Source organism: Lithobates pipiens, unplaced genomic scaffold, assembly GCF_037356315.1.
Source record: "Lithobates pipiens isolate NorthernLeopardFrog02 unplaced genomic scaffold, aLitPip1_a1.2 Scaffold_16, whole genome shotgun sequence".
NCBI lineage: Eukaryota > Metazoa > Chordata > Amphibia > Anura > Ranidae > Lithobates > Lithobates pipiens.
The window spans coordinates 375,739,917-375,766,420 of NW_027507748.1; the positions used below are offsets into that span (position 1 = coordinate 375,739,917).

General features: G+C 43.1%; 2 protein-coding genes across 4 annotated transcripts in view; one reads left to right on the top strand and one right to left on the bottom strand.

Annotated features, from left to right (window-relative positions):
- Positions 1-1,724: 1,724 nt before the first annotated feature.
- On the bottom strand, positions 1,725-22,199 carry PEX12 (peroxisomal biogenesis factor 12). Of its 2 annotated transcripts, XM_077482166.1 has the most exons (5): positions 22,017-22,199; positions 21,805-21,925; positions 21,492-21,680; positions 13,623-14,155; positions 1,725-3,892 (listed from the first exon to the last, which is right to left on the bottom strand). In XM_077482166.1, the coding sequence occupies exons 3-5, from the start codon at positions 21,612-21,614 to the stop codon at positions 3,505-3,507; spliced, it is 1,044 nt and encodes a 347-aa protein (XP_077338292.1). In that variant the 5' UTR covers positions 21,615-21,680; positions 21,805-21,925; positions 22,017-22,199; the 3' UTR covers positions 1,725-3,504. The 2 variants fall into 2 exon arrangements, with proteins under 2 accessions (XP_077338292.1, XP_077338291.1); XM_077482165.1 differs by having other exon boundaries at positions 21,805-22,199.
- An 81-nt stretch (positions 22,200-22,280) lies between these two features.
- AP2B1 (adaptor related protein complex 2 subunit beta 1) overlaps positions 22,281-26,504 on the top strand; it is a 178,022-nt gene continuing 173,798 nt past the window's right edge. For both annotated transcript variants that reach the window (XM_077482163.1, XM_077482164.1), the window contains exon 1: positions 22,281-22,443. The gene's annotated coding sequence lies outside the window, so the exon portion shown is untranslated. The remainder of the gene's footprint in view (positions 22,444-26,504) is intronic.

The window sequence follows — 26,504 nt, forward strand, 5'->3', positions numbered from 1 at the left end:
TAATCATATATCCATATATTCTTCATATATTCCAGCAGTCATTGTTCATGTAAACATGCTGCATTTAGTGATCATACCGAGCAGTGTACAGTCAGAGGAAGAAACTGATTGGTTACTATGGACAACATATAGTAATTCATTAGAACACCATCATTCATAAGAACAACTTTTAACAAATTTGAAGCTGCGTTAGCCCCTACTCCACTCCAGCTCTTAATGTTGTTTAAATAGTTTGGACCAAAGAAACTTTTACTATACTCTCTGATGCAATGGCGCTGTATGTAGTCCCAGCTACATACAGTATACTGTACAGCACTGTGTCCCAGCAGTGGGATGGGAACTTCCTGTCACACACCTGAAACCAACTTGAGTTAGTTTTCGGTTCTTTTGTTGTTTCCAACTTGAGTTGGGTTGAGCGCTGCTTAGCCATTCACAGGGAGCTTTGTATTTTTTAATGAATACAAAGTTTCTCAGAACGGCCGAGTCAGAGATGATATTCATCTTCATATGTCATCCACTTGCGTCTCCACCTCAGCCAGAGGAAGCTTTGTATGCATAAAAAAATACAAAGCAGCCCTTAGCCTGACTCAATTTTGTTCTAGGTGTGAGATAGGAAGTCCCCATCCTGCTGCCGGAACCTAGTGCTGTATCTGTAAGTGAAGCAAATAGTGCATTTGGACCAGCTCAATCCAAACAAGCTATGTAAAATGGCATCTAAACTCCCTAAAAATGTAATACATTGCTTACTAGTCCTTAGATGATAAATAACACTTCCTCTCCCTGGGTGAATACACTCACTCCACCACTGTATCTACGGAGGGAGCCAGGTTTGCCATCCCTGCTGGACTTAAAACATGTCTGCCTTTGTTCATCTCATTACAGGGGGAGATGGGATAAGTAATTTAGACAAAATACAGTAGATATGATTTTTCTTCAAATTCAACACATAGGAAATGACAAGGACACTAGTTGTCTGGCAAGATCAACAGGTATTTTCTGTACTTAAAGAAAATGTTCTGAGCCTGAAAAAGGTAAACTAATGCAGCCACCACATCTAAAGAATGGCAAGTCGCAATAGATTACTTTATTTTTTTATTAATGCTTGTTTTTGCGCGTGTGGAGTAAGCAGTCATGTTTACTTATTCCTCCTGGCAGCCAGCATTCTTCTTTACTCTGACATTCTCGATGTGGGAGAACCCTTTGCATTCTCCAGTTTTAGTAAATCAACCCCCGTAGCGTCTTTTACTATGTCCAATGGGATGCTGACAGCAAACCAAAAATGTTTAGTAAACTGATAAAGGGTTAAAACATCATTGCTGGAACAGGAAAATAGAGAGTAATAAAAACATGACAGACATGACTTAAAAAACTAGTGGAAGAGGGGTGATGTTAGAACTGGTATTAAAGGGCAATTTCAAACAAGTGACACACAGGCCAGCCAATACTGTAGGAGGACCAGCACACTATAATATCACATTATTGACATTTTACTAAATGAGTTGATGATATTTACTCAAAAATTGTGTGAATATTCACTTAAGATATGCAATCATGTACAAAGCATCTGCACATTATTGGGTATTCAAAGTGAAAAGGAATCAGTTTTTTGGGGTGAGAAGATGGTCAATGAAGTCTGTTAGTTTATGCATATTAATGAATACCCCTACGATACCTCTGTATATGCTTACTTCCTTCTACTTTTATAAAAACGATGTGTGAGATGATTACTTGATATAATTGTCTTTATACTGTTTTGCCACCGGCACATTTAACAAGGACATACAAGACAACAAAATTTGAACACTGTACTTATTTTAGCTGTTCTATTAGGTGACCCTAAAGCAGGCCATACATACTGGCCCTTTTTAGATTGTTTTATGCATACAAAATCAATGTCTGCAGTTCTTTTCATGTTAGGCATGTCATCTTCCCATTTGCAGTAATTTCAGGCTCTGACTTGTTTCTACACCATCAAAAAAAAAAAAAAAAGTTTTTCAGCCCATACATTAAGCAGGCCATTTAAGATCCTTTATACCCACACTATTTATAACACAATTGGACTGATAACGCTCACGCTGTCTGACAATCTAATTTCTATGTGAACATATGTAAAATAAAAAAAAATAAAAAATAAAATTAGACATGATTTGCAGATTGGATTTTTGTTACAGATGTATCTCAAGAACAATACAAGTGTCTCCTTAAAGCAAATTTAAAACAAAACTACTTCCTAATGTAATCATTTTTTGACAGATCAACCAATTTTGAAGTGGAAGTCCAGTCTAAACTACTGCCACCCCTACTCTAAGTTCTATACTTCCTCCCCTGTAGTGTAAAAATGTATACTTACCTATTCCCTGGGCACAGGGCTGGACTGGGCCATTCTGATGCCCAGTAAAAAGGCTGCACCACTTCCACCTAAAGGCTTCCTGGTGAAGAGGAGTAAAAAGTCCCCGCCAGTGTCCTTATGGGATGAGGACAGACGCAATATTCCCCATGCACCTGTGAGAAAAATGGCTGTTCAGTAATGCTGGGTGCTATAATGACCTTAGGCTGGCAACCATGGACAATAAAAGTGACAAGTGTCATCAGCACACCAAGGATTCCGTAAAAGGGTCCAAAGCTTTATTTTTGTGATCACATGGTAAACAGAAGGCAATGTTTTGGAGCCACACAGTGCCCCTTGCATGGCTCCTAAATGTTGCCTTATGTTTACCAGGTCACCACAAAAATAAAGCTTTGGAATCTTTTGAGGAATCCTTAGTGCGATACTTCACTTTGATCGAGGAGAACAGAGCACGGGCCGCCCCAGCATGGATGGTATATACCAGTGATGGCGAACCTCGGCACTCCAGATGTTTTGGAACTACATTTCCCATGATGCTCATGCACTCTGCAGCGTAGTTGAGCATCATGGGAAATGTAGTTCCAATACATCTGGGGTGCCAAGGTTCGCCATCACTGCTATATACCGTGCCTGAGCAGAGCCAAGCTGGCCAGGTCAGGAACCAGAGTTGGTGCAGCAGGTGCTGTGTCCTGCAGGTCAGGAGAGTACCTGGTAAAGCTTCAGCCTTGGATGGGGGTCACTAGAATGCATGGAAAAGGGAGAGCAGCCAAGGTGCCGCAACATGGGCCTCTGTGTTGTACTTGCCCCTGGGTCAAAAGTTGCCATTCCGCTTTAGTCACGTGGCTGGCTCCCAGCTCTGGGTTAAGGGTAGAAGGAGGGACACCCCCATAGTAAGTAAGCCTATGCATTGCAGCCATTGTTGGCAAGCTCTCCTCTCTCCTGAAGTCTGTGCTCTTGTAACTAGACCAGTGCACCCAAGGAATAAGCAAGTATAAACATCTTTCCGTTACAGGCTAGAATGGAGGTGGGAGCAGGTTTAGAACAGACTTCTACTTTAACTTTCTGAATTAATTTTTAAAACAGTAGTCTACATTTTGTCATCTTCTCCCAAATCTTTTTGACCACATGCAAAAATCTGCAGTCAAAACTGGAAACACTTAACCATCAGGAGTATAGAGTCTAATTAGATGCTGCAGCTCTGTCGGATAGCCGCTAACTGGACAGCGCTGGTGATTTTTTACATAGTAGTAAGCACACCTGTAGCAAAAGACATAGCCTGAGGTGCCAAGAGCAGTGTCATTAACTCGCACTTTACGACAGAGTGGGCATACTGTCTTTAGTTTGGGCAGAAGAGGGGAGTATGTTCCAAGGTCAAAGTGGATAGGTGGAGAAGGGGCAGGCAGGGAGTTAAGAGATTTAAGTGTATCTTGGTTTTCTGCTGAGTACCACCACTCAAGGAACTGCAGGAAGAAGACACCCAATGACAGGCTGGAAGAGAGCGTCACAGACACACCACCAAGGACTTTCTTCAGAATGCTGCCCACACTGGAAAAAACAAAACAAAAAAAAAAAACAGTCAAAAGTTAGGACATGATGAGAGCAAAGTGTTGGCTGTGGAACTGCTTATAACATTCTATGAGCTGCCTACTCTTTTTTTTTTTTTTTTTAATCTGTACTGGATTAAGATACCAGGTATTGTGGGATTAGCCATTTCCTCTGCTTTAGGCCAGGTCACAGGAGATTCCAAAGGGGGTACTTTTAACCCACCAGGTCCAAGAGTGTAATCTGAGACAAACAACTCAGTACTCTCTTCCAAATTGTGCAACTTCTGATATCATGGTCTGATGTTTAACCAATCATTTTCACACTTTCCATGCAGCTCCTAATGGTTGTTGACGGAACTTGTTAGTAATGACACCTAAAGCAGAACTAAACTAATCTGTAATGGTTTCCCAAAACAGTTATTTACAGTGCCTTGAAAATGTATTCATACACCATGTTTCACGGTGGGGATGTTGTGTTCAGGGTGATGTGCAGTGTTTGTTTTCCACCACACATATCGTTTTGCTTTTAGGCTAAAAAGTTAAATTTTAACCAGAGCACCTTCTTCCACATTTGCTGTGCCCCCCCACATGGCTTCTGGCAAACAGGATTTTTTATGGCTTTATTCTTACCACTCTTCCATAAAGGTCAGATTTATGGAATGCATGACTAATAGTTGTCCTGTAGATAGTTTCTCCCACCTGAGCTGTAGATCTCTGTAGCTCCTGCAGAGTTCCCATGGGCCTCTTGGCTGCTTCTCTGATTAATGCTCTCTTTGCCCGGCCTGTCAGTTTAGGTGGACGGCCATGTCTTGGTAGGTTTGCAGTTGTGCCATACTCTATTTTCAGATAATGGATTGAACAGTGCTCCATGAGTTGTCCAGTCCAGTCTAAGCTCATTTGGCTGGACTTTGGGTCACAGGAGTGCAATTCGTTTTGCACTCCTGTGACCTGTTTTCAGCAGAGAGCAGACGAAATTCTGCTCTCTGCTGACATCACTGGAATCAGTCCAGGCACTGTGACAATAAAGTGTGGATCCACCAGGTGCCTGGACTGAGACGTCTCACTCAAGCCACTGACAGCCTGAGACAGCCGTTCCCCGCTTCTCCACTGCTCAGCACTCAGGCTGGGTTCACACCATAGCGATGCGGGAACGCCGCGAATCCGCGGCGTTTTCCTGCTTTGCATGCCTCCCGCCGGCAGTTCACACTGCCCTATGCGGACTGCTGGAAGTGTCAATGAAATCTTAATGACACCCCCAGATCCGTCCGCATATCGCAGTGCGATCTGCACACTCGGACAGGAATCGGATCGCATGGTGTGAACACCCATGCGATCCGATTCTGCTGCGGACCAAAAAAAGGGTCCCGTGCGAGTTTGCGGCGGGTGCGATGCGAATTCAGCCATACTATCTGTATGGCTGAACTCGCATCGCTACAGAGATCGGATGTGATTTGCACTGCAGTGCGGTGCGAATCACATCCGGATCTCCCACCCGCAGCAGTGTGAACCCAGCCTCAAGTGAGCGTGGAAGAGCAGAGCGAAGAGCTGCCAAATAACAATCAGCAGCTCTCTGCTGGGGGAGCTGTGAGAACCGAGCCATCGGCGATGTTCGATTGCATGGTTCTCAGTGTAGAAGTGGTTGGGAACAGATGCTGCAGCCACCTAGGCAAGTATGATTGGGGGGGGGGGGGGGGGGTCTTTTCTTTTGAAACTTCTCCACAACTTTATCCCCGACCTGTCTGGTGTGTTCCTTGGCCTTCATGATATGGTTTGTTCACCAAGGTTCTCTAGCAAACCTCTGAGGACTTCACAGAACAGCTATATTTATACTAGAGCTGCACGATTCTGGCTAAAATGAGAATCGCAATTTGTTTGCTTAGAATAAAGATTGTGATTCTGACGCTACTCGTGGCTAAAATCATCCTTCACATTATGAAAAAAAAAATAAAAAAAATTGGGCTAACTTTACCGTTTTTTTCTTTTAATTCATTGTATTTAAAAAAAATAAAAATAATTTTGTTTGAAATACAGTGCGACATTAAATATTGAAACAACCGCCATTTTGTTGTCTAGGATCTCTGCTAAAAAAATAAATATAATATATAAATATAATGTATGGAGGTTCTAAGTAATTTTCTAGCAAAAAACATTGATTTTAACATGTAAGCAGCAAGTGTCAGAAAATGGTTTAGTCTTAAGTGGTTAAACTGCCCTCTTTTACAGACCAAATTTCATCCCTTTGATCTAAAACAGGGATATGCAATTAGCGGACTGCCAGCAATTGTAGAACTACAAGTCCCCATGAGGCATAGCAAGACTCTAACAGCCACAAGCATGACACCCAGAGGCAGAGGCACGATGGGACTTAGGCTGCATTCACACCTGAGCGTAGCTTTTTGCAGCGTTTTTTACCGCGATTCGCTGCGTTTTTACCGCGATTGCGGCGTTTTTTGCCGCGTTTTGTCGCGAATTTGTGCAGGGCAAAAGGTCACCAATGTTAAGCATTGAGCAGATACAGCGTCAAAACGCCCATAGAAATGCTCGTTGTCACGCTAAACGCTCGAATCGAGCGTTTCCATTAGTTTCTATGAGAATGAAAACGCCCAAATCAGCCCGATTCGTGCGACAAAAAAGGGTCCGGAACTTGTTTGAGCTTCAGGCGTTTGGCTTCAGGCGACTTGGAGTGGAGATGTGAACCATCTCCATTGAGAATAATGTATTTTTTCCCCTCCAGCGTTTTGTAGTTTCAGGCGTAGGGCTACAAAACGCTCAGGTGTGAATGGGGTCTTAGTTTTGCAACACCTGGAGTTGCGCTAATTGCATATCCCTGATCTAAAAAGAACCAAATGATACAATGTTTATAGTTATTTCAGCGCTGAGCAACATTGATAAACATTTGCTGGCTTTTTTTTTGGACAGATCTGAGCAGAGAACGGCTCAGCACTTGCAACATAGAATCGTGGAAATGTCAGATTAAGATCGTAAGGGGGGGGGTTGAATCGAGATCACAATTTTTTTTAACGATTAATCGTGCAGCTCTAATGTATACTGAAAATAAATTACACACAGGTGGACTCTATTTACCAATTAGGTGACTTCTAAAGACAATTGGTCCCACTGAGGTTAGAGGTATCAGAATAAAGGGCGGCTGAATACAAATGCACGCCAAACTTTTTTCATTTATTTGTAAAAAAAAAAAAAAGTGAAAATCATTTTCCTTTCACAATTATATGCCACTTTGTGTTGGTTTATGACATAAAAACCCAATAAAATACATTCACGTTTTTGGTTGTAATGTGGAGAATTTCAAAGGGTATGAATACTTTTTCAAGGCACTGTCAGTGTTACTTGTGCTCTCAACTGAACCATCAAGTGGCATCTGCAGATCAAACTGAGGCTAAGATGGCAGCTTTGTTGGGTGTAAAGGAGAGGACGGTTTAGAGCTACATTTTTAGCAGATGAAAAACCACAAATCCCACCACTCAAAGGCATCTCCTTTTTGGCCATCCTGATTGGCAGGTGGCAAATGACTTGAAGCAGAACTAAACCCTTGTATCCTTTACACATAGGTGGTGCACAGGGGGAAGTGTTCTTGCTCCAGAGTAGCCTGTGTAACAACAATGGCATAGCCACCAATGGACAAGGAAGTGTGTTATTGGTAAAAACACCAGCTAAAAGAAAAAAAAAAATCTGCTATAATTTTAATTTTGGCTTTAGATACACGTTAAAGCTTGTTAGAAATATCACACCTTTTGATTTATAGTTATTTATATATATATATATATAGTTTTGTAACCTCACTTAGTTTTTGAGACTTTGATTGTAATGCCTTAAAATACCTCGTTGTGTAGAGAAAATGCTGTTTCTTACCCTCACACTCCAGTGTTCAGTGCAGACAGAGCTGAGATACAGTCCTCAGAACAATGGTCCTTTGTGTAGAGAATTGCAGAGGAAGAGAGGAGGTGTGTCAGACCAGCTCTGTTACTGAATGCAGATTACTGAGTGCACTGGATCTAACCCTATGGCATCAATGCTGCATGTTTACTTTGGTGACTCAGCTGGGCTTTAACCACTTCAGCCCCGGAAGGTTTCACCCACTTCACGACCAGGCCATTTTTTTGCGATACAACACTGCGTTACTTTAACTGACAATTGCGAGGCCATGCGACGTTGTACCCAAACAAAATGAATGTCCTTTTTTTTCCCTCACAAATAGAGCTTTCTTTTGGTGGTATTTGATCACCTCTGCAGTTTATTTTTTACGCTATAGTTTTTTTACTTTCTGCTAGAAAACATATCTAATAAAAAAAAAAAAAAAAATGTATTCATTAATTTAGGCCAATATATATTCTGCTACATATTTTTGGTTAAAAAATAAATAAATATCCAAATAAGCGTATTTTGATTAGTTTGCGCAAAAGTCATAGCATCTATAAACTATGGGATATTTCTATGGCATTTTTATTTTTACTAGTAATTGCAGCGATCAGCTGAGACATACAAATCGGACACTTTTTGGGGACAAGTGACACAGTGATCAGTGCTAAAAAAAATAAATAAAAAAAAAAAAAAAAAAAAAATGAACTGTCACTGTACTAATGACACTGGCATTGGCAGGAGAGTTCCAGCGGACTTGATGTAAACAAGGCATTTCCCTGTTCTGCCTAGCAACATGACAGCGATCTCAGTCATGTTCTAGTGAGCCCATCACCCCTACAGTTCGAACACGCCCAGAGAACACACTTACATATAGTTAGTAAGGTTGAATAAAGACACCAGTCCATCCAGTTCCACCTGAGTGAGTGTCTACAATTGTCCCTATCCCTGTACATTGCACACTCACATCAGTCCCTACCCTCAAGGAGCCCACAATTCAAGGTCCCCATTCATATACTAGGGCCAATTCTGGACAGAAGCCAATTAACCTACCTGCATGTCTTTGGAGTGTGGGAGGAAACCGGAGTACCCGGAGGAAACCCACGCAGGCACAGGGAGAACATGCAAACTCCAGGCAGGTAGTGTCATGGTTGCGATTCAAACCAGCGACCCTTTTTACTGCTAGGTGAGAGTGCTACCCACTACACCACTTAACCTCTTGATCACCCCCTAGTGTTTAACCCCTTCCCTGCCAGTGACATTTACACAGTAATCAGTGCATTTTTATAGCCCTGATCGCTGTATAAATGCCAATTGTCCCAACTTAGTGTCAAAAGTGTCCAATCTGTCCGCTGCAATGTCGCAGTCACGATAAAAATCACAGATTGCCGACATTACCAATTAAATAAATAAAAATGCAATAAATCTAGCCCTTATTTTGTAGACGTCACCACTTTTGCACACACCAAATTTATATAAGCTTATTGCGATTTTTTTTTTTTACCAAAAATATGTAGAAGAATTATTATTAGAATACATATCTGCCTAAACAGAGGAAGAAATTTTTATTTTTTTATATTTTTGGATATTTATTATAGCAAAAAGTTAAATATTGCTTTTTTTTTTTTTTTTTTTTTTTCAAAATGTCCGTTCTTTTTTTGTTTATAGCATGAAAAATAAAAAACACAGAGGTGATCAAATGCTCTATTTGTGGGGGAAAAAGAAGAAGAAAAAAATAAATAAAAGAGGACATAAATTTTGTTTGGGTACAACATTGCACGACCGCGCAATTCAGTTAAAGCGATGCAGTGCCGTATCACAAAAAAGGGATCAGTCAGGAAGGGGGTAAATCCTTCTGGGGCTGAAGTGGTTTTAAGGTGTTCACACTGGGGCGTGTCCGTTGTGGTGGAAAAAAAAAATCCTGCTTGCAGCATTTCTGGAGAATGTTTGGGGAGTTAAAAACACACCAAAAAAATTAAAATAAATAAAAAAAAAAACCCTTCCTATTGAAGGCAATGGTAAAAACGCACCCAACATGAGTTTTTGCAGCAGGTCACTGAGAAAGCATCCTACTTAAAGTAAAGTGGGTAAACTACCTTCATGTTTGTCATTTGAAAAAAAAAAGTAATTTGCTAGCTAGTGGAAATCAGAGCATGATGCTTTTTTACTACATACAGGTGTTTTTCTGTCTGAAAACAAACCGTGTACAGGACAAATTAACATTGTATACCAGCCATTTTAAAGTGTAAAAAGACAATGGGTAGACTATGCAAAACTAGTCAGTGCAGGTGGTAAAAAAAACAAACAAATTTTGGGGGATTTGTTCTTCAAGGGAAGAATCGGGCAGTTAGAAGTCACAATGGGTTTGATTTCCTAAAACTGGAGAGTGCAAAAAATCTGGTGCAGCTGTGCATAAAAAACAAAAACAACGATGAGAAGATATTTAGCAGTTTATATTTACTAAAATGGTTAAATTTCCATGTTGTGGGTACTGTGGGAGACCAGATATAGTGAATGCAGGGGTTTATTAACACTTTAACAGTACTGTTCACCAACAGGTAGTAATTTGGAATTTATGATGGTTAAATGAATATATAAAAAAAGTTATATTATTCCTTATTTACACCTAAGAAGGGCACGGTTTAAAAAAAAAAGAAAAAAAAAAAAGAAAAGAGAAGACCTTTCCTGCTATACTTATTACAGTAATGCGCTGTACACACGGTCAGACATTCCGACAACAAAATCCATCAGATTTTTTCCAGCGGATTTTGGTCCAAATTTATCTTGCATACACACGGTCGCACAAAGTTGTTGGAAAATCCGAACGTTCAGAACGATGTAACATAAACCACGTACGACGGGACTATAAAGAGGCCAGTAGCCAATAGCTTTCGCCTCGTAATTTATTCTGAGCATGCGTGGCACTTTGTGCTTTGGAATTGTATACACACTTTCCTAATTTAAACGATCGTATTTTGTTGTCGGAAAATTTTAGGTCCAGATCTCAAACTTTGGGTGTCGGAAACTCCAATGGAGCCCACACACGATCGGAATTTCCCACAACAAAGTCCAATCGCACATTTTTCGGCGGAAAGTCCGACCGTGTGTACAGGGCATAAGGCTGCTTTCACACTGCAGCCACCGAGTGTTATAGCGGCAGACAGCAGTAAAGGTAGCCCAATGTTTTTTTTTTATATTGTAAAAGATAATGTTACGCCGAGTAAATTGATATCCAACATGTCATGCCTCAAAATTGCGCCCACTCGTGGAATGGTGACAAACATTTACCCTTAAAAATCTCCATAGGCGACGTTTAAAAAAAATAAAATAAAATTCTACAGGTTGCATGTTTTGAGTTACAGAGGGCTAGAATTATTGCTCTTGCTCTACCGATCGCGGAGATACCTCACGTGTGTGGTTTGAACACAGTTTTCATATGCGAGCACTACTCACATATGCATTCGCTTCTGCACACGAGCTCGGTGGGGGCACGTTTAAAATTGTTTTTTTCTCATTTATTTTACACCGATCTTGTGGCAAATCTGCAGCAGAGACCACTATTATCGGAAACTGGACCGCCCACTGAAGAAGAGTATACCGGGGTTATGGCAGCTAGCTGCTGCCACAACAAAGATATCCCTCTTCAAAGTTAGGACTTATATCGGCGTGCGGGGTCCGGAAGTGGATAAGCAATTAAAAAAATAATAATTTCAGCCAATGGAAAGCTAGTTACCCATGATTAAAAAGTGTGATACAGTGTGAGTTTACCATTTTCCGGCTACTCCTATTAAGAGATATAGGGGCCAAACACACTTGAAGCTTGTAACTCAAAAGAAGCTCTGGTATGAAGCAGCCCCAAATGCTCTTTTAGATCTTTCTCTCCAGGGTAACCAACACCATCTTATTTCGTGTCCTGTTTTCACACAGCCAGAATTAAAAAAGGTGACAAAAAATAAATAAAAAAGAAGAAGCAAGAGCTGGCCTTTAAAAGGAGTTGTAAAGCTTAGTGTTATTTCACCTTAATGCATCCTATGCTTTAATGTGAAAAAAAAAAAAAAAAAAAAAAAAAAAAAAAAACACATTGCACTCTCCGGCACCCCCCCCCCCGAGCCCCCGTTTTACTTACCTGAGCCCCAAATCTCTGTGGGCACGATCCTGCGTTGCTTTCCCCCAGCTCTTCATTGGATGATTGATCGCAGCGCAGCCATTGGCTCCCGCTGCTGTCAATCAAATCAATGACGCGGCAGTATATCACACGGGGGCGTGCCCGCAAGCGAACCCCCTTGGGAGAGCGTTTCCTAGAGGGGGGTTAGCTCTTGCTGGGAGGAGCTGAGAAAACCGCAGAGGGACACCAGAAGATGAGGATCGGGGCCGCTCTGTGCAAAACGAACTGCACAGTGGAGTGAAGTATGATATGTTTGTTATAAAAAAAAAAAAAAAAAAAAAAAATTTTTTTTAAACCTTTACAACCCCTTTAACCACTTCAGCCCCAGATGGATTTACCCCCTTGATGACCAGGCCATTTTTTGAGATACAGCACTGCGTTAATTTAACTGACAATTGTGCGGTCATTCGACATTGTACCCAAATAAATACCAGAGTCATGTGTAGTCATACTTGAATCTTGGCGTGTTTTGTGTATTTCAGATCTGTGCAGTAATCAAGTGTAAACTTTACTCTTTATTACAGAAATTCCTGCACAAAAACAATCACTGCTGTTCCCTTGCCTTGCCCAGGATGACTAGTCTTGTACCCCCCTCCCCTTCTGTAGTTTTTTGCAGACATCTGTAGCGGATGGTGCCTGTTGGGTCCCTTCGACAGCTCTGCTCTCTGCTAAAGTTATGTGCAGCACAATGATGTATCATACAGAGAAGCAACATTGTCAACCTATTACAGGTCTACAATATTACCATCTTCTCTTCTCTATAATATAGTGGTGGGGGGGGGGGGGGGGGTCTGTAGTGTTCACGGAATGCTGCGAACAGTGTAACTGATAAGAGTGCAGCAGAGGCAGAAAGCACAGGAACCAATCAGCTGAATATATTTCTGTAAAGATCTACAGGTATTTCTTGCACTTCCTGAATGGATAAAACAAAATTGCTTTCAATGGTAAAGCAACGCTCCACCCAAAAGGAGTAACCCGCTTGTTTGTACCCTCCCCCTCCTCCACTGCCACATATGGTACTTTTTGAGGGGAGCTGAACCAGAAGGGGGGAATCTGAGGCAGAAGTCCCCCCTTTCCCTGCAGTCTTCTGGGACACATCACAGGTCCCAGAAGACTACAGGACAATTCACAAGGCACAGCACAGCTCACGGATGTACAGTAGGAAACAGGTTGTGAAGCCGCAAGGCCCCACTTCCCATTTCCCTTACTAGAGATGCCAGCACCAGCACTCTAAGCAGATTAATGAATAGGTTCGGGTGAGGACATAACGGGATCCCTGGACAGGCAAGTGTCCTTATATTACCATACTGTAGCTGCTGACTTAATTTTTTTTGGGGGAGCCTGGAGCTCCTCTTTAACCGACCTAACAAGATCAAATAAGAAAAGTTCATTGTTCTGGTTTAAAATTAAACTTTCCCTAGGCTAAACTGACTTTTCCTACTGGCCAGCAGTAAATTTGGTATCTGCAGACTTTCTTTAGAGCAAAAGCACCTCTGTAGATCTGCCATCTCCCACAAGAGAAGTAGTAAAGATAGCATATACTACACAGCAGCTAGCCACAAGAAAATCCTGTTTCTATTCTTGGGTTAATAAAATTTGCCTTGACACTACTGCGATAATACCACAATTGTTATCTGAGGACAAAGGGTTACTTTAAATAAAACTAAAAATAAGATCAGCCACAACTCACCTCAGTACAGAGTTTGTTGGAGTTTTTTCTGGTTGACTATCCATGGCTTGTAGGTCTTCTGTGGTCAGTCTAGCAAGCTGCACTCCAGCCAAACTGAGCAGAGGAGAGTGATGCCTTGTATTCCACAGAATGTATCGGAGTTGATAAAACAAAAACCAACCTTCCCAAGACAGTCTTATATAAGGGTAGGATGCCAAAATTGCTTTATAGCATCTTTTGTGGAATGATGTTGAGTTTTGTATAGAATAATCTTCCTCTTCTCGCAGTCTGTTCATTAGTTTCTCTAGCTTCACTCGTAGATAAGGTACCAGCACAAGCATCAGCAGGGACTTCCAGTACTCTCTCCGTGGTAAGTTACGCTTTCCGTTGCTGCCCAACATGGCCATGCGCTTCAGTCCATAGAAATTCTCAGCGAAAGAAGCCCCTGCCCAAGACAAATAGTGCTGTTGCAGCAGCAGATCCAGCAGGGTGTAAAGTTCATCAAACCACCTCCAAAGGGGGCCATAACGTGCTGGATTTGATTCAGCAAGGACCTGTAAAGTTTGACAAGACAAAAGTTTAAGTTTCTGTTTTAACCAATTTATGTGTGTGACACTAATCTTACTTGCCTGTTAAAACAGCTATAACAGTGATGGCGAACCTTGGCATCCCAGATGTTTTGGAACTACATTTTCCATGATGCTCATGCACTCTGCAGTGTACTGGAGCATCATGGGAAATGTAGTTATAAAACATCTGGGGTGCCAAAGTTCACCATCACTGAGCTATAACAACTGAATAACTGCAGGCAAGGATACCAAGCAAAATACATCAGAAACAGCCCAAATACAAATGTGCTAACATATTTATTTATTGTTTATATGTTATTACCAGCCAAATATAAAAAGTTGTGTGCAAGTTTATTGACACATGGCCCTCATGCACCAGTTAACATCCATTTATGCCTGGTATGTTGACATTAGCAATATCAATGGAAAAGGTCCATAAGCCGCACATGAAGCAGACCCATGTGCCGAAGGGAGATGAATGGCAACCTTAGCCTGGAAACCAGCCAAGCCACGCGCCCAACGTGTTTCACTCTGCCCCTTGGAGCTTAAAGTGGTTGTATAGTCATTTTTATAATTTTTACCTACAGGAAAGTCTATAATAAGGCTTACCTGTAGGTAAAAAAAAATATATCCTAAACCTGTACGGTTTAGGAGTTATTCCCCTCGCAATGCGCCGCATGCGCACAGGGGATTTTTGGCTGAAAGTGCGGCAGACGCCGGACCCTGCCGGAAAGAAATCTCCCGCGTGCATGCGTGGGAGTGATGATATCGCAGCTCTGGCCACTCACAGCGCCGGAGCCGCGATACCCCGAAGAAACGCTGAGGTAACATGTCAGCTCCCTCGGCGTGGATTGGGCCAGATGTCGGGGCCTCGTTCTAAGGTAAGTATTTCATAATGAGCTAGTATGCGGTGCATACAAACTCATTATGCCTTTTCCTTTGCAAGTAAGGAAAAAAAATAAAACTTCAGCAGGGTTACTACCACTTCAATTATTCGGATTGATGAGGCGGACCGAAACACATTGCTGGAGTGGGCTGGATGGAGACTGGACTGAGGCAGTCATTCATCTCACTTCATGCACATGGGTCTGCTTCATGATGTGCAGCTTATGGACCCTTTCCTTTGATATTGCTACAGCTTGGAGCTATGACAAACTCCTTGTTCCTGCCTGCCACTCACAGTGGTCTAGTTGGACTTTACCTCTCTACCTTAGCAGCGAGATTCTAATAAGGAATGAAAATAAAAAATATTGAAGGTACAGATGATTATTAAATAAAAACACAGTGGAACTAAATTTAACTACTAAACTTCCTAAACTTCGAGAAAGCAACTTTTTATTGCAAGACACATGCAATGTCTTTTTTGCAATAACAAACACTAATGCCGCGTACACACGATCGGAATTTACCAACAACAAATGTTTGATGTGAGCTTGTTGTCTGAAATTCCGTCCGTGTGTAGGCTTCATCGGACATTTGTTGCCGGAATTTCCAACAACAAAAATTTGAGAGCTGGTTCTCAAAATCTGTTCTCGTAAATTCCGACCCACAAAATTCCATGCATGCTCGGAATCAAGCATTTTTCTCGGCGATCGGAATTTCCGACATTTGTGCAACTGTATGTATGCAAGATTATAAATATATAAAATATAATCTCTAGGATTTCATTGTCAGAATGTCAAATTGTGTGTACGCAGCATTAGTGTTGCTAAACCCACAATGTTAAAATCAGTCTGTATATGCAATAAGGCATGCCTGGTATAGCCCGCTGTGGAACCTGTGAAGATGCGCACCCCTACTGTGCACGCGTGAGGCCCCGCTCCTCTCCTCTCTCCTACTGGCCTGGTGGCTGGGGAAGGAGGGAGCCCCAGCGATGACGCAAATACCCGTGGCTGAGGCTCCTGGAAGGGGGGACAAGATACCTGTGAAAGACATGTATTGTGTCCCCCCCTCCCCCCGAAAGGTGCCAAAAGTGACACCAGAGGGGGCAAGGAGTACAACGAGCAGAAGTTCCACTTTTGGGTGGAACTCCACTTAAACTGCCTTCTCACAGCCTTCTACTTAATGCACACTGAGGTAAGCATGTGTGCAAATCAGGCACACTCTGGCTGTGCAAGAATGACAATTCCATGAGCAGGACGAGGTCATTCCACCACTGGCCAAGCAAGAGGACAAAAACCTTGACACCCAGAAGTAAAAAAAAAAAATGAAAAAAAAAATTAAAAGACGAGCTTAAAGCGGAGTTCCACCCTGAAAACAATTTTCACATTTTCCCAGTCCTTTGTTAATAATAAACATTTGCAGCGAAAACATTTTTTAAATGTACCAGAAGTGCCCTGTTGCTGGGTGGTGGCTCCTAATCTGCCACTTCTGGCTCTGCGGTGCTCCGCATCACTTCCTCCCTAGTCTGTGCTCCTGGGAAATACGAGTCATCAACTCCCAGGGGTCAGTAGGCAGGACTGTGTGAAAAAAATCGTGTTATTTCCTGACAGGAAATAACGCGATTTAAGGCAGAACACAGCAGCATTTTTAATCACTTCAGCCCCGGAAGATTTGGCTGCCTAATTCCAAGGATACAGCACTGTGTCGGTTTAACTGACAATTACGCCGTCGTGCAATGCTGTACCCAAACAAAATCAATGTCCTTTTTTTCCCCACAAATAGAATCGGCCGCCGCCAAAAGCTCTTTCTCTGGGTCCCCGATGGCACGGGAGAGCCCAGAGAAGCACCAGATGTCCCCTCCCATCGCCTGCCTGCCACTATGATCATTCTTATGGTGCACAGAATCCCCAGCTGAAAACTAGGATATCTGAATGATGCCTGTAGCTGCAAGCATCATTCAGATATTCCCACTGAAATTCAAAGACGTCATATGACGTCCTTGGGCTGGAAGTGGTTAAGGTATCAATTATGTGGGTATTTTATCATTAATTTTTTATCTTTCCACAAGATGGCGATGTGTGCCTCTGTTGCCATAGGATTGTGGTCACTGTCCTTCAGGGATGTTAGACATACTATTCCGTCAAAGGCTGCAGGGATTGCTTCTTGTTCCATTCACAATTGGCAGCTTTAGACCATCCTGTTAGACCAATGACAGTGCTCCTTTATCTTGTCTATAGACCATTTATAGCGTGGGCGCAGGCATGTGGGCGTACCCCTGATGACATCGCCTTTCACAAAGCGATTGTTGGGAAGCCATCTGACCAACGCTGTCCACTTCGGTGTTCTTCTCCACTGAATATTAGAGGGATCTCCTTCACTGAACATTAGTCTACAAGAACTTTTCTCTTTCATTTTATTCTTTATCTGAGTTTTATACTTGTAGATCAGTCACATGAACTTTGTTATTCTATATTGCACAACTTGCACATTTGTTTGTTGCGCGTTTGAACATTATAGTATGTAATATTTTGTATTATGTTAGCTGTAGGTTGCTTTTTTTAATTTCCCTTTTATTCAATGTTGCATATTAGTTTTAGTGATACTGCATATTGATCATTGCACATTGCCTACCATAATGTGATAAATAAAGTGTATTGCGTCATTATGTTTTCAGTTTAAATTTAGCACTGCACTTTATTTTTTGCGCCAGTATAGATCTGATCAGATCAAAGATATTGATCCGTTCAGACACTATACTAGTAAGGGAGGTGTATGGTGCATGCATGGGTGTTAGCGCTACTGGCACTAATCTGACTCTCCCTGGGGCTGACCCTGATGCTAAAACCTGTACGGGGGGGGGGGGGGGGGGCGCATTCAGGGGGTTAAACCTTTATTCAGCAATATATGGCGGGTACCCTGACGCAATAAAAACCTGACAGTGACAGTAACTAGCTAACTGGCTAACTAGCGTCACACGTGACACTAAATACAGAAAAGAGATCTGTTCACTATTAGTGACACTGGTGAAAGGGTTAACTGGGGGCGATCAAGGGGTTAAAGGGGTTGTAAAGGTAAATGTTTTTTCACCTTAATGCATTCTATGCATTAAGGTGAAAAAACATCTGACAGTGCCTGCGCCCCCAGCCCCCCCGTTTTACTTACCTCACGCCTCGAAAGTCCCGCGCTCGTCCCCCAACGTCCTTTCCACCATTCAGCCTGGCCGCTGATTGGCTGGAGTGGATGGATGGAAAGCAGCGCAGCCATTGGCTCGTGCTGCTGTCAATCACATCCACTGACACGGAGCGCCGGGGGGCGGGCCGTGTGATACAGCGAGTGGCTATAGCTGCCGGCTGTATCACGGGAGCACGCCCGCAGATGCTTCTCACCATGCGAGGGAGCTCGCATGAACGTGAGAAGCACCTGCGGGAGGAAGCCGAGACAGCTGCCGAGGGACCCCAGAAGAGAGCAGGTTCGGGGCCACTCTGTGCAAAACGAGCTGCACGGTGGAGGTAAGTATAACATGTTTGTTATTTAAAAAAATAAAAAATAAATTCACTTTACAATCCCTTTAAACCTTTATGGGGGGGGTGGGGGGGTGGGGGGGGGGTGCCTGGTCCTACTACTAACTGCCCTAACACTGATTAGAGTCATAAATGACATCAGTACAGTGATCAGTGAAAATTTTTAAAACTGCACTTGTTGACACTGTGACAGGGAGTAAAGGTGTTAACGGGGGGGGGGGGGGGGGGTTAGGGGGCGGACGGGCAATCGGGAGTGGCAAGTGTGCCTATGTGTACTAGTCTTAGTGTAGTGTTGTGCAACTCACTGTTAGACATCCTCTCTCCGGAACTGAAAAAAGAGTTCCACGAGGGCAGATGACATCACTTCCCCTGCCTGTGTTTACACTTACAGGCAGGGGAGGCATTTCCTTCGCCAGAACCGATAAGTAGGTCCAAGCCAGAAATCATTGGCCTGGCTGGACCTGTAGACTGATTGGTTCTGTAACGAATGCTATCGCCGCAGGCGCCATACAGCTACGGCGATTCGCCCAGCAGTGCAGGCAGTCTTAAAGTGGTTAAAATTACAGTTTTATCACTTCTTGGTGGGAACAGGCACTGGTGATGTATCCCTGATCTTATAGCTGCATCCTGGGAAGCCTACAACATAAGTGCCTTCATAGGAAATCCCAGGCATGTTTTTCCCCTCATATGATATGATATGTTCCAAGAGGCAGGCCTAGAGTTTCAGAAAGTAAAGGGAGATTGAGTCATCTGCCCTTAATGAATATGGTCACTATGAAAAGCATAGGGAGGAAAAATTGGTATGTAAAGAATAAAAGCTTGCAATTATCTATAACTATATATTATCTATAACTAAATGCTAGACATTTCTAAAGATGTGATTTTGTGAATTTTAAGATGAGGAAGTTCCACCTTAATAGTGATGAGCTTGACACGTTTGGATCCTGGTCTGAACCCTGCATCGGGAAAACCATCTGCAACCAAGGCGTACCCTGGCCGGCAGCTATGTGAATACATGGGGCATGTATACATGCAGCTAATAGGTGTGGAATGCCTCAACCAAAGATTGGCCCAGTACAAGGACAGCTTTCTAGCAGCATCATTCAGGTGGGTTTGGATTAGGATTCAAACATTCATGAGCTCATCTCAATTCTTTAAAGCGGAGGTCCACCCTAATTACTAGTCCTACGTCTATGTGATCCCCCCTTCCCTAATCGCTAGATATCCCCCTTACCTTTCTGATGTCTTCTTCTGTTTTCTTCTTTCAAATTTCCTGCCTCTGGAGATTCCGGAAAGGGGCGGTGCCGCTGCGGAAATGGGCGGGGCTTCAGCGGCAGGTCAATTCTTCCTGTCGGCCGCAGGGGCTCCTGGGATCGTTGTTTTTATTTCGCAGGAGTTCGTGCGCCCAGGCTCGAGTTTTCGCTGTTGTCAGCGCTCGAGCGGTATAATCTGCGCATGTGCGAGATCGCAGATTAGACGGGCGGTGCATGCTGGGACATTAGCTGCACTGTGTCCCGGAAGACAATGCCTGTTGGCTTCACATGCCCACAGGCAAAATGGAAAACGTCTGGAGAAGTTTTCCTAATGACTTTCAAAGAAAGACAAACGGCTGCAAGAGACTCTGAGATCATTTAAAAGTAAGTAAACTATTTATAATAGTTACTTTTAACGATTAATGCGGAAAAAAAAAAAACGGCGGTGGAACCCCGCTTTAATTTTGGAAAAGGCTCCCAGTGGTGCCAGAAACAATAGGTAAGGTGCTTCCTTATTATAACGGGGTTCCCAAACACTTGGAAGTTCCTATTACCGTAGCTTACATGAAAATGTATTCCCTGTCCAATATATGAGAAAGGGAAGTACAACAATCTCAACCAGTTTTAAGTATGGGTTATATATCAGACTTCTATTGGATGAATTTCTTTATAGTGACTGCCATAAATGCGGCTATTGTAAGTCACACACTGACAGCAAGTGAATACAAGAATGCATTGAACAGGATTCATTATCCCTAAAGAGGGGCTATTTGACTTGCATATCTAGGTCCAAAGCTGGGGTCTCCAAACTTTTTATACAAAATGACCAGTTTACTGTCCTTCAGAACTGTAGAAAAGCACACAGGAGGGCACAAACGCCTAGTGCATTACCCAAGATTTGATATAATAAACAAGCCAAATCAATACTCACAAAAGAAGAAAATTTGAAGCATTGTAGCATATCACATTGTGATCCAGTGTAGCATTGAGTGATCTGACTAGCATGCTACATTGTTGACAAGCAGAAACGTTTTGGGGATGTAACCCTTCATCAGAGCACTGTCCTTCAGGCTTTAGGGGGGCTGAATTGCTGCATCTGGCCCACAGACTGCAGTTTGGAGACCACTAGTCGAAAGCAAAGCTTTACCTGATAAGATGTAAAGCAATTAAAAGGATAAGTTCACCCTTGGGAGCATGTTCCATCCGTTTTCAGAGTGGGACATGTAACATGTTCTCACTGCTGCAGTCGCTGACTGACCCCCCTCCCTGCGACAGCGGCACAGGGGGAAGTTCCCTGTACTAGCGGTCACTTTTTAAAATCAGTGTGGGGCTCCCTCCACACAACCACATCATTCATTCACACAGATCTGTGCGTGAATGAACTACAAGCCCCAACATCCTTTGTGGTTGCCGGCTTGCAGTTCTCAGTGAACTACTATGGCACTGTGGTACTTCATTGATTCCTCCTGTCAGATTGTATCTGTGTGCCCATACGATGTATGGGCACAAAGATACGCTGAGATGCTCTACAGGCTCATAAAACAAATACATAAATCAATTTTTTTACCTGCAAAAAAAAAAAAAGTGCATTTAATATTTTTTTTCTAAAAAGTGAACTTATCCTTTAAGTTCTTAGCTTGGCACTTTTGCAACCCAGGCACTTACCTTGACAATATGATGTAAAGCAGGTCTCACCGCTGCCATCAAACTCTCTTGGGCCACCACTTCAAAAATAGTAGGCCTGTCTTCGGTTGCCGAGGTTGTGATGTGGGCGCCGTGTTCAGCCATCTTCAAATTTCAGATGCCCGTCTTGGAAGTACGTAGCTACAAAGTATTCGGCTTAACCAAAGATCCCTTTAAATATAAAACGATAACAGTTCTAAAGCTGTGTGTATAATGTGCAGAGCAAGGGAACAGCACAGCCATCAGTTTCTGTTTAATCTCCATAGACAGTTGAAATGTGATAGCTCATACTTACTAGTCATAAGTAGGGGAGCTCTGTGCCTTCCCATGTTTATGTCAGCTGCTCCCTGCAGCCACACATCACTCCCTGGGGAAGGTAGAAGCAGTAACACAGGACTAGTAAGCCAGAGGGCATGCTGCATGAGGAAAGATGAAAGGTCAGGTACACACACGTGTGTGTGCTCATACACCAATCTGACAGCTTCACAACAGCTGCTGCATATTTACATTCATCCCAGCTATATCCACCACCACATCTACATCTAATCACTGTGTGTTAAGCGACTCAGTACGGTAATCTCTGGGTGTTGCCTGTGCCTCTGCTCTCCAAATACAACAACCAAAACAATCTGCGCCCTCTCGGCTCAGTTACAAGCTCTCCTCTACGAGCTTCCGCTGCTTGGAACGCACATCGACAAATAACACAGCAGGTCTTCCGGTAATTGAAACGCACAAACTCCGCCCAATGGTGGCGAGGCTCTTGGAACGCACTATTGCGACGTATATCCGGTATTTGGAACGCAGGTGGGTGCATTGGGTGAGGTGCTCGCTGTTTCCGGAGTCGCTGTCTGTGCAGTCCGTTCTCTGCTCCAGGGGCTTGTCTGCTTCCGGCTGCCGGTGTCGTCCCGACTGTGATTCCGTGCTATCCCAGGAGGTGAGTAGGAGGAGGAGGATGTGAGCCTTTTTATGTTTTACTCTCCACTGGAACGGGGAGCTGCACCGGGTGTCATCCCAGATGTGTCCTGCTTAGTGCAGCAGGGGGCAGATGTGCTGGCTGGACACTTCTATACTCTATGTGTGCACAGTGATTTCTGGGTTAGTCCTATATACACTCAGCAGTCGTGGCTTCCTGATGCTGTCTGTAAATAGAATCTCATTATATGCTTTAATATTCTATCCATCATTTATATGGATGGTTCGCATTGGTATATCTAATGGTGGCCATACACACTTTCATCCTTCAAACAGAACCTTGAACAACCTTCTGAATCAGTTTAGACAATTTTTTTTTTAAGATCAGATGCCTTCAAATTGAGAATGGAATATATAGATCAGCTTTCACTAAATGGCGGACCAAGGTCCGGATCTGGACTGACAGACAGCCATTCTGCTGTGCTGGATCCTCGCCATGCTTTAGTCACTGGTTTCTAGGACTGCTGGTGTCATAACATCCAATGATGTCACGTGTGCCCTGCCCCCTGCAGCTGCTTCTCCTCCCAGTTTCTAAACCCCTGCCTGCCCACTCTAATGGACTCTGCCAAGCTATAGTCAGAATCTGATGTATGGGGGACACATGAAGTAAAGGGGGCACTCCGATGGGGGGCACATGAAGTAAAGGGGGCACTCAGATGGGGGGCACATGAAGTAAAGGGGGCACTCAGATGGGGGGCACATGAAGTAAAGGGGGCACTCAGATGGGGACACATGAAGTAAAGGGGGCACTCAGATGGGGGGACACCTGATGTAAAGGGGGCACTCAGATGGGGGACACCTGATGTAGGGTGGGGGTGCTCAGATGGGGGACTCCTGATGTAGGGGGGGGGGCACTCAGGGGACACCTGATGTAGGGGGGGGCACTCAGGGGACACCTGATGTAGGTGGGGCACTCAGATGGGTGACACCTGATGTAAGGGGGCACTCAGATGGGGGACACCTGATTTAGGGGGGCACTTAGATGGGGGGTGCTCAGATGGGGGGCACTTAGATGGGGGGTGCTCAGATGGGGACACCTGATGTAGGGGGGCACTTAGATGAGGGGCACTCAGATGGGGGACACCTGATGTAAGGGGGGCACTCAGATGGGGGACACCTGATGTATGTAAGGGGGCACTCAGATGGGGTACACCTGATGTAAGGGGGGTTCCATTTTCTTTTACTTGAGATATGATTGGCTCATGGTGGATGTGATTTAAATCCAGTCAATTTAAATCATGAGCAACTGTCATGTCTGTCCCACAGCGGCTCTTCCTCTGACCCACTGTTGACTCCCCGACAGTCCCATTCACTTTAATGGGATTGCTGGTGAAGAGGCAGTGACACAACAAGGTGAGGGACATGGCGGCAGCAGGGGAGTGGATGCCCGCTAACAGGCGCTGCCATGATGAATCTGAAATAACAGGTGCTCTTTAACTGCAAGGACTCATTTTTGCTGGTAGTTAGAATCTTTAATATTTGCAAACAAAATTAAGATTTCCCATTTATTATAATAAGCTGTCAGGTTAGTAAAACCGCAATATTGTAACCGATGCAATCATACAGTTTGTAGTGTACATAGATTTGCCAAACAATGGGATAAAGGAATATTCCTGAACTTTTGGTTTATCTCATCGTTACTGTGAAATTGTGTAAATGCATCAATGCAGTGTATGTTATCTCAGGTTGCAGAGCTTGGATTCATTGAATGAGTTTACCAAAAAAGTAAATATTGCAGAATATGCAGCCTCATGCTACATAACTAAGCTCCATTTCATGCTGAATAAACTAAATTATTGTTCTTAAATAAAATCTTAAATAAGCAACTGGACCTCTGTAAACTTTAATTAACCCTGATATAGATCATGTTGCATCAACTGGCAGAACTGAGATGCTTTGTTAAGGTAATTTGATTGTATGTCAATCAGAATAAAAGAGCGCATGGTAGAAACCGAGCTGCAGTCATAGCTTCCGACTATCGAGCAAAATCTGCATTCCCCATGTGCTGTATATGGATCCGGTTGTCGACTATAGATCAATTGTACCTATCGGGGAAGGATCTATTGCCCATTTATTGAAGTGCGTATGTCCACCATTCTAGAAACTCATTGTAGATCATGGGCAGTTTGATCCATAAATAAACGTTTTAATTGAAGAGAAAAGGATTATGCTGGTAGAAGGTCAAAGAAAAAATACAAAAGAGGGGAAGGCGCACTGACCTAGTGCATTACCATAAAACAGCTTTATTTAAAATTAAATCAAATAGCTAAATGGCTACTCACAAACAAGTATTGATCAAAGGCAAAATCAATACAAATAGATCCATCGCACCAAACGTTTGGCGAATCCAGACCAGATGTCCGAGGAATTGGTAAATACCTCTACGGAAATGGCTAACGCGTTTCGGGAGTGACCCCCTTTCTTCAGAGCCATATCCGCCCGCACTTCCTGTCATACGGGACCAGGTGCGCTCAAGCCTGCATGGGAGCGATCAACGAGTACCTCCTCCCTGTACATACAGTTGCGGATTTCTTATATCAATGAATAAAATAAGGTAAAGCCTTGTCCCTCTTTCCCGCACGAGTATACAGATAGGTGCATAATAAGTAAATTAGAGTGAACTATGTGCATATGTACACCCACACACGTGTGTGTGTATGTGCACACGCGTGTGTTTTTGTAAAAGAGGGGACACTTGTAGTCGCCTCCTCTTTTACATGGAGGTGTTTACTAGAAAATGTTTCTTCCCTATAGGTGAATGGGTTTTTTTTTTTTTTTTTTTTGGGTGGAGCTTCATGACCTTTCCGACCACATGGGTTTAGAGGCTTCCATATATATATACTGGTAGCCTCCAGCAAGAGACCATTGCCCTTTTTGGCTCTGAAGAAAGGGGGTCACTCCCGAAACGCGTTAGCCATTTCCGTAGAGGTATTTACCAATTCCTCGGACATCTGGTCTGGATTCGCCAAACGTTTGGTGCGATGGATCTATTTGTATTGATTTTGCCTTTGATCAATACTCGTTTGTGAGTAGCCATTTAGCTATTTGATTTAATTTTAAATAAAGCTGTTTTATGGTAATGCGCTAGGTCAGTGCGCCTTCCCCTCTTTTGTATTTTTTCTCTCTAGTATTTGAACACCCAATGTTCTAAAGGAGGGCTGCAAGACCTAGTGACTACACCATTTCAAACTGTATATATCACATTTCAAAGACCAAGAAACCAGAGCGCAGGAGAATTTGCGGTAGAAGGTCAAAGAGTCACCATATATTTTATGGTGAGCTCACACAGAACGATTTTACATATGATCATATAGTTTATCATTTACTGTTTGGGAGAGAAGAAAAAACGATTGAAGGATCAAAATGATTAAACTTATAAAGCACAACAGTAATATCAGTCTATATGCAGTAAAGCATGACTGTTATATTCACTGTGAAACCTAAGGGGTTAATCCTCTGCATTGTGTAAAAAGGCTGTTTGATCCTGTCTTCTCTGACTCTCCCCTTCTTCCACTGTCCCCAAACCATCTCCTGATAGAACAGAGCCTTGGGGTCAAGCTGCACATGCTCTTTTTGGTGTGTATATTGCTAGAGGGTTTGCTTGTTTTTCTTGGGAGAGTGCATATGATCAACACAGGGCCAATCGGCACTTTCCAGAGGGTCAGGGGTCATGCATCCTAGGACAGTCAAGAGGGAATGAAAACTCACCCTACAGGCTTTAACTAGTGCTCTGCTGGACACTGATAGATGTCACAAGACTGCTGTATACGGCTGATAAAAAAAGGTATTTAGTAGTTTGTTTGCATTTCCGTGTTCTGTGTACTGTGGCAGACCAGATTTAGTGAATGCAGGGTCCTGGGTTTAGTAACACTTTTAAAGTAATATTAAAGGTTTTTTTACCCACCTCAATACAGGCCACTTTCACCCCATTCCTGCCCAGGTCATTTTTCAGCTTTCAGCGCTGTCGCATTTTAAATGACAATTGCTCGGTCATGCAACACCGTACCCAAATTAATTTTTAAT